At 33.5% G+C, this 8,755-nt stretch overlaps 1 protein-coding gene across 3 annotated transcripts; it reads right to left on the bottom strand.

Moving 5' to 3' along the window:
- Nucleotides 1-2,217: 2,217 nt before the first annotated feature.
- Nucleotides 2,218-6,605, bottom strand: LOC131015448 (uncharacterized). 3 transcript variants are annotated; one of them, XM_057943860.1, is made up of 5 exons: nt 5,920-6,537; nt 5,090-5,197; nt 4,920-4,990; nt 3,845-4,143; nt 2,218-3,633 (listed from the first exon to the last, which is right to left on the bottom strand). In XM_057943860.1, exons 1-4 carry the CDS (start codon nt 6,100-6,102, stop codon nt 3,891-3,893), a joined length of 615 nt encoding a protein of 204 aa, XP_057799843.1. In that variant the 5' UTR covers nt 6,103-6,537; the 3' UTR covers nt 2,218-3,633; nt 3,845-3,890. The 3 variants fall into 3 exon arrangements, with proteins under 3 accessions (XP_057799843.1, XP_057799842.1, XP_057799844.1); XM_057943859.1 differs by having other exon boundaries at nt 2,218-3,616; XM_057943861.1 differs by lacking the exon at nt 2,218-3,633 and having other exon boundaries at nt 3,659-4,143; nt 5,920-6,605.
- Nucleotides 6,606-8,755: the final 2,150 nt, after the last annotated feature.

Genomic DNA, 8,755 nt, shown 5'->3' with positions numbered 1-8,755 from the left:
TTGAGTTTGAGGTCGAGTTCGACTCGACTTATCTGATATTCATATATAAATGGTGTTCGAGCTCGAGCTCGACCCGTTTAAGGCTCGTGCACTAACTCTATTGCAGGTTTGCTTGAAAGTTTGTGGACAGGCTCGCGAGCAAATTGTTCCAAACATGTTTGCGACCTCAACGAGTCGAGTACTGTTACGTTCGATTTCGGCTCGATAAAACTATTGAGCCCGATGTTAGGCTTCAACTCGATCCGTTTACTATTGAATCGAGCTTCAGGCAAGTTTTTCTTGAGCCGAACTTCGAATAACTTATGAGTAACTCTATTGATTTACAGTCCTAGCAATGATCTCCTAATCACATAGAAAAAGTAAGTAGTATCGAGAAAACTAATCCTACAATACGGAGTAGTTCTTACTCATATATATGGATTAATATATATGTAACTTAACAATAAATATATATGTGAGTAATTAAAGATATTAAATATGATACAATAATAAGTCTCATAACTATTTTTCTACTCCAAATGTACGATGATGGATGGAATTCTTTAACATCGACTACTTAAAATTACATCGAAATAAATATTTGGAGTTCTCATTCAATATTTATAACCAATTTCAATAAATCGTATTGCTATGAAATAATTGCCACGCCAAACATACCGGGTTAATTTTTGTGACTTTAATGGAATAGATTAATTACATATATTTGTTGGATGCTTTAAAACTATCAAATTCTTTCAATGTTCTTTAATTGTACATTTTTTATGTAACATGTCTACACAAAATAAGTTACAAATGACAAAGAATCCGTACGTATATATACAATTAATATAGCAGCATGAATGTATTTTTCTTTGAGTTAATGAGAATCGTGACTGCTATTTTCGACGTGTATTGGATAAATCGTATTTTGAAAAATATTATTAAACATATGAAATTTAATTATCCCATTTTCATCTTTTTTAGATGCAAGTTGTAAAACGAAATTAGGTTAAAACATATCTTGAGAAGGACTTCAGATAAAACTTAATTTATAATTATATTATATACTGTATTTTTTATCATCGTATTAACAAATTTTTAGGCGTTTCTTAAATCATTTTACACATTTTTGCTTGGTCTTTTCTTGGTGATGTCATGCACATGTTAAACTTCGTCATTAAATTTACTACAATAGCTCTCAATTTATTTTATTTTTAAAAAATTATATCGGAAATTATTTAACTGGTATTAAATCTCCCCCCTCAGATTTAATTCAAGAATTAATCTGAGAAATCCAATATACAACGACGTTATATTGAATTTGATGTTTACTAGTATACTGTTAAAATCAATAAATACAACACTCAAAATTGCAGAAAATATTTCTGTAACGTCAGTGTTCCAAACTTTTAGATATCATGTCTCTTTTATTCAATCATTCCTTTAGTGATAATCAAATTTGGAAAAAAAAAGAAGAGAAAATTAAAATTGCCCACTTCTTATAAAAACTTGATTCTCCAAAATACCTAAATTACCCTTCATGTCTCAATCAATGTACTTGCAAGACAAAAAAGTCAGTTGTCGGAAAGTAGCTTGCCGTCCGGACGGCAACCTCGGGTGACAACCCACTTTTCCGACAGTAGACTACTTTTCCTTATATTTTTCTTACATATTTGTACTTGTGTTAGAAAAGTGTAAGACTTTACACAAAAAATGATGCAATTTGTCATACAAGTACGTTTAGAATGTTGACATCAAGGAGAATTTAGGTATTTTGAGTATAGAATCAAGTTTTTATAAGAAGTGAGCATTTTTAATTTTTCACCATAAGAAGTGGGCACTTTTGCCTATTGTCACAAAAGAAAATGGTCTCGCGAAAAAAAATAAGGCTATATAATATATCAATATATATAATATTTTTAAAAAAACCATTTATATAATGAATTAATTACAAAAATATTTTATTCCAATTTCAAACCAATAATATAACCTAGAGAAAGCACCAATTCGAAGAAACATTGATTTAATAACTTAGTAGTTCAGTTTTTGTAAGAAATCAAGTCCTTTTCAAAATAAAATTCGAATGATAATTTTTCTTGACATGAGGAATTCTCTGACAAAATAAGTCTGACGATATTTATTAAATGCACCAATATTATTATGTCATAAAGAGGCAGTAAACCTTTAGTTTGACCGATACACTATTTTCTCCTACAAAATTAATTGTCACTACTATACAATTTTAATTAATCAAGGATAATAATAAATACCCATAAATTTTATTTTCCCCAAATATGACAAAAATTACAGCATAAAACACTGTACATTGTAGTGTTCCTAAAAAGTATGGAAATGGAAGCCGGTCGTAGAATTTGTTCGAAGCTCGATTCGATGAACATATTATGAGTACACTCGGCTCGATTCGTTTGCACGCTCTTGTATGGTGGATATAAGCTTCCAGGGAGCAAATTATTAAAACAAGACCGTAAATTTTAGTATTTTCAGAAAAAGGACTATTACTTCCATTTTTTTACATTTACACTCTTTAACACATCGAGATGAGGACTATAGCTTCCATCATGGCCCGGAATAGGAGTGTAAATGTAAAAAATGGAAGCTATAATCCTCATTTTCAAATTCGGTAACATATATTCCCTCCGTTTTTTTATAAGTGTCCCATTTAGCTCATTTTTTTGTTTCTCGTCCCATTTCAAAATTTGAGAGTGTATTTATGACATTTTTCCTATTTTATCCTTATTTAATACTTGTATGAATGTAATAATTAGTTGTATATATGCATTTATTATGACAATCACTAAGGTTACAAATGTAAAATATCTTATTTTATTGGTATGTATATTTTGATGATTGGGGACACTTAATAAAAAACGGAGGGAGTAGTGAGTTTTCTGAAAACACTGAAAGTTACGGTCCTGTTTTAACAATTAGCTCGCTCCCAGCCATGGACAAATTTTCACCCAGTGTTGTTGGTTTGTGATGAAATGTTTCACTTTTTCACCATGCCAAAATCTCACCTTCAGTGTGTGTTGTGTGTGTGTGTGTGAGTGTGTGCCACATAAGAGAAAGCTGTGTTTTGTCCTATTCCATCTATTGCCAAAACAGTGATGGCCCCCTACACATTTATTGCTCACCATCCACTCTAGTAACTCCCTCTCTCTCTCTCTCTCTAATCAATGAGCTGTCAAACTCCACTCTCCAATTCAGGCAACAAGCAATCTATAACAGCCAATGCAAACTGGTCCAGTTGTTTAACATAAGAAGTTTGAAGATATTCATGTTAGGACCATGTTTCAACATTGGATCATATTTTTCAATATTATCTAAGTTTCAATGTGTGTGTGTGTATTTATTGAGCAGTGTTAGATATTTCTTTTCCTTCTGTATTTGTGTCACATGTAGAGCCATGTGGTATTTATGAAAGCTAAATGTAACTACAACATTAAGATTTGTGTTTTCTGACCTGAATCATAAGCATCCACTCTTTTTTTCTGCATCTCTCTGTTTGCTTCCTCTCAGATGTTCCATAACACGGTCACGTTGCAGCGCCTCCGTGGCAACGAGCATTTAAAGCTCGACCGCCACCACTCTTGCTGCCAAGATCTAACCATTCACCTGTCTGTAAAATCAAGAAATCTGCATTTGCATAGAACCATAGACGAGCACACGAACACGATGTAATGATTTTATATATATGATAAATTCAAGATTAAGATCCATAAAAAGGGCGCGAATGTGGAGTATCATCGGGTTACAACTTTATTGTTTGATCCAGAAGGTGAAAGAATGAGTCGAATTCGTCGTATTTTTTTTTTCTGCATAATTTAGGATGCTTGTCTAAGTGTACCTGAAGCTGTTACAAACAGATGGTTTCTTTTTCGACTATGCTTCGTTCAAGCTCTTCTCCTCTTGTGGCTTAGCACGAAATCATCATCATCTTCGCTGTCTTCCATTATCCGCTTCTTTGCTTTCACTTCGCCATTCTTGGGAACTGGCTGCGGCTTCTTGGAGCTCTCGGGTCTACTTGATGTGGAGGGCGGCGGGGATTTTATGGGAGCACCTGAACGGAGCTGTTTCTGCTTCCTCTGCTTCTTCTCGTAAGCTCTCCTCGCTCTCTCAGGTGACAGCATGCCGTGTTCCATCAACCTTTGAAAAATAGGACATTTATTCATCTAAGCCATATGATCATACAATGTAAGGACATAACAAGATCAATAATTGAAGCCATGAGCTCTCACAGCTTAAAATGATCCAAAATCATTGCTCGATGCAAGAAAAATTAGCTACAAGTGTGAACTAATTCCGGAAAATCTGGAGTTATCGACTTCATATGAAGTAAGTATGGCGAGAGCCCGTTGTTCTTACCAAACACCAAGGTTCTGTTTTACCCGAATCCTCATTTATTCGTCTCAAGAAACTACTCGAGACTATCATCAAACAACGAAAACCTCCCTTTTAAGTTCATACAAGATGGAATAACCACAAGAACGCAGTCTAAAACTATAAAAGTCAGTGAAAAAACAGAAGAAGGCATTAAAGACTTGGTGCTCTTGAAATTATTGAATTTTTTGAAAAAGATTCGGATAAGAAAATAGGCAGAACACGGAGAGAGTAGAGACCCCGAGAATTTATTGAATTTTCATGCAGGTTTTGTTGTATAGCCCCTCCATTCCAACCGAGCTATCAAGAAAATGATCGTTTGCAGCTCACAAAGATTAATGGGGAATGATAAGTTTATGTAAATATCTGCTATCACGATAAATGGACTAATCTAACAACAACAACAACAACAACAATGTTTTCTCACATCACAAAAATGTTTATTGTTCTAAGTAATTCGATTCCTCTTTAAGAATAAAAAATCGTGCAAGTTATATAAACTCTTCCAAATGTTCACACAGAATAGCTGAGAAAGAACTCACCAAAATTCAGCCATTTCACTTGAAGGAATCTGCTTGGATAATGATTCGTAAAATATTCTCAATGGCTCCCGCTGCAGACCAGACATGGACAAGAAAAAAGACACGGTAAGGCTAGAACTCGTCTAGAAGAGAACGTAACCATATCAAACGAAGGGCTATAGGTACAGAACCTCTTCGGGGACATCAAATTTCTGGCCAGGCAAAGAATACACTTTCTTCTCTCTGGTTCTAGTCACGGTTTTCTTATCATCTTTCGTTTGAGTGAATGTTTTCTTCGTCTTCGCTTGATCAATGCATATAAGAATTCAATTAGAGGCGTAACACAGAGCTCATAGCAAATCATAGTGAAATCACAATCACCACACAGATAAAAGAGGAATGCCAATAGTGATAATCAGAAGAAATGGAATTTGAAGATATAAGCTTATTCAACTTATCAAATGAATGGATTATGATCATTTTTAAAAAAGGAATAAAAGAGGGTAACGAAAAACCCGAGGAGATCACAGCTCGACCACTCTAGGTTCGAGCCTCGTTAAAACCTCCCAAGGCGAGGGAGGAAAAAGAGGACTCGTCTAATTACGACGACAATTTTATCCAAATTATCAAAGTTCAACAGATTTCAAGTGGAATATTTCAAGGAATCCAAGTAATAGATTACGATTCAACCTCAGGATTAGAGCTAAACAATTTCAGCAACAGTTTATAAAAGGCAATTGATTGATAGATCAACGATAGTCTTTGCAATAAACAGAGGATCAATTTGGTAACACAGAGGTCGTAAAATCAAGCTGAATAATGAAATCAATGATTTCTAATTGAACAATTAATATAAGAAACACACACACACACCACCACGGCTAAACAGACAACCACACACAGAGAATCCAGAGATTAAGGGAGTAAAGCAGTGATCTTTGCGAATGGAAACCTCAATTTTAGCTAAATTGGGGGAAATAATAACAGAAAAAAAAAATAATAATAATTGTTTTTTCGTTACCATTTTGGAGCTACCGCTGAAAATGGATCTATTTTTGGAATCAGCAGCAGAATTCCTGATTGATCCCACAATAAATTTCTTCTTCGATGCAGATGGATCAAATCTAGGTTTTGAAGAAGACGGCCCATCTCCAACAGCGGGCTTCAGTTTCGCGAAATTACTCGATTTAGCATTTGTGGCCATGCCTGTTTCTTCGGTTATTGACTCTCTCTCTCTCTCTCCGATTCAACCTTATTCCTCTTTCACTTCAATCTGCATCACTGAAAATTCGTTTCTTTCTCTGTGAAATTAAAAATTAAAGAAATTGAGAAAAGGGAGAAAAAGATGAAAGAGATGAAAAAGTAGTTGGTGAGTTTTAACCGTTTTCAAATTTCTTATTTTCTTTATTGCTTTTTCTTACTTGAAAATCTGGATTTACTGTGTCTGAAATCTGATTAAATAAACAAATTTAAATTCAGTGCTGCAATTGCTTGACTAAAGAAGTGATTTCAAAACATATTATGAAGAGAGAGAAATGAATGATGAAAATATCACCAAAATTGTCATTAAACGATAATCAATGTTTTGGATTGCAAGTTTTTGAGCTGTTGATTATAAAAACTGATCTGAATTTTTTCTTTTTTTCTTTTTTTCCTTTTCATATTTTTCAAAAAGTTAGAAAAAAAATATTTTTGTGCTTGTATTTTCCAAATAATTTATTAAAACTCGACATGTTATATCTTGTCGATGTCATTTAACAAAAGTATAAATTAGAAATAGTAAAAATAATTTATAATTATCCATTCAAAACACATGTAAAAGGTTAAATTGTCAGCAAATAAAATCCAGCCCATGTATGTCATGTTCAAAATCCAACCCAAAAAGCAGCCCAAATCCAGCCCATATATCCATATTCCATTTCACTTTAGCATTAAGACAAAAAATAAGATACATAATCATTATATTAAAAAAAATAAACATAATCATTAATCACCATATATATTGCAATTCCATTAAAAATAAATTATATTAAAAATACTATAGACGATTTCTCATAATTCAATCATGTTTTTCTTATTTTCCAATAATCAAAATCCCCTTTATTAATTACATTAATATGAAAGCAAAAGATAATGCTTGAAAATTCAAAATAAAGGGACAACAAAACAAATTCATTAATTGTGTCTTCCTTACTGCACACATCATGATTTTTGTTGTTCCAGAGTATGGCTTGGATGGACTAGTTTCAACAAAGTGTGATGTGTACAGCTACGGGGTGATGTTGATCGAAACTTTTACGAGAAAAAGGCCTAGTGATGATATGTTTTGCGGAGATATGAGCTTAAAGAGATGGGTAGAACTCTCACTTTCGGAGATTCCAGATGAAGTGATAGATGCCAACTTAGTCATGAATTTGGAGGAAGAAATGATTGACAAGAATATGCAGTGTGTATCATCCATACTTGAATTGGCTGTGAAATGCTCTGCCGACTCTCCCGGGGATAGAATCAACATATATGAAACAAGCATCAAACATCGATTTTCCCAATGAGATTCAAGTAAGCTATTTTAAAGTTTCTATTACCATTTTATTGATGCTCAAGGTTTTTCTATCTCTCCTTCCTCCATAGTTTATGTTCTTGAGTTTACATATTTTATGCTAAAAGAAAAATCGGCCCCCGTCAAAATTCAGCCTCCCGAACTAAATTCCTGCCTCCGCCACTGGTTATACCTCTCTGTGGGCAATAGTTAGTGATGTTTAGTTGTATATATTCTGGCCAACAGAACAATATTTGCATTGACCAAAAGCTCACACTTTAAATGAGAAGGTATGCTATATGTGGAATAATTGTCTCTGTTTGTTCCTATGTTTTATCCAGTAGATGCCGCGCAGGTCATATGCTCACTTTGTCACACTGAACATTTTACTGTATATATACTCATGCATCGTCATGAACAAGAATTTGGAAACCTCCACACTACCTGCAATGAAGCATGGCTGCTAGAAGTCTAGAACTGTTGTGTCTCAGTTAAGCTGAATATAGTTATTAATGTCAAACATGTATATAGAACATGCCTTTTCTTTTTTTTTTTCATACTCTGCACTACTTAATTAGTGTCTGAGTTAAGTCATGTTGACTCAATCATTTATGAGGCACAAAATCATCTTTTCACGCATTCGTGGAATTCAAACATTTAAAAAATAGTTCACACACATGAGAGAGACATTTGTTGAATAAGTGCATATTCAATTCCAAATTCCATGCGCTTTTAGGTTTCACCCAAATTCCATGCGCTTGTTTGATTTAATTCCAAATTCCATGCGCTTTAGGTTTCTCTATCAGATTTATAATAATCTCAATGGAGTGAAGAATTCATATAAATCACCTCATTTCATGTTAATTTTTTTTATAAGATTTCACCAAAATAAAACCTATACAAGAAGAAGCCCTTGCTCTCCAAATTAAAAATCTACATTTAATCGAAATTACTCGATTTAGCATTTGTGGCCATGCCCTTGCTCTCTCTCTCTCTCTCTCTCTCTCCCCGATTCAACCTTATTCCTCTTTCACTTCAATCTGCATCACTGAAAATTCGTTTCTTTCTCTGTGGAAATTAAAAATTAAAGAAATTGAGAAAAGGGAGAAAAAGATGAAAGAGATGAAAAAGTAGTTGGTGAGTTTTAACCGTTTTCAAATTTCTTATTTTCTTTATTGCTTTTTCTTACTTGAAAATCTGGATTTACTGTGTCATAAAAATAAGTGGTAATATCCTTTTTATCTACACAAGGGAAAACATCTATATACTTATTATAAAAGAGCCTTGTTTTACAAAATTTGATTTGCCTATTATGTCC

This window comes from Salvia miltiorrhiza, chromosome 3, assembly GCF_028751815.1.
Source record: "Salvia miltiorrhiza cultivar Shanhuang (shh) chromosome 3, IMPLAD_Smil_shh, whole genome shotgun sequence".
Classification (NCBI taxonomy): domain Eukaryota; kingdom Viridiplantae; phylum Streptophyta; class Magnoliopsida; order Lamiales; family Lamiaceae; genus Salvia; species Salvia miltiorrhiza.
The sequence above is the reverse complement of the archived record's forward strand: the minus strand, read 5'-3'. Positions and strand labels throughout refer to the sequence as shown.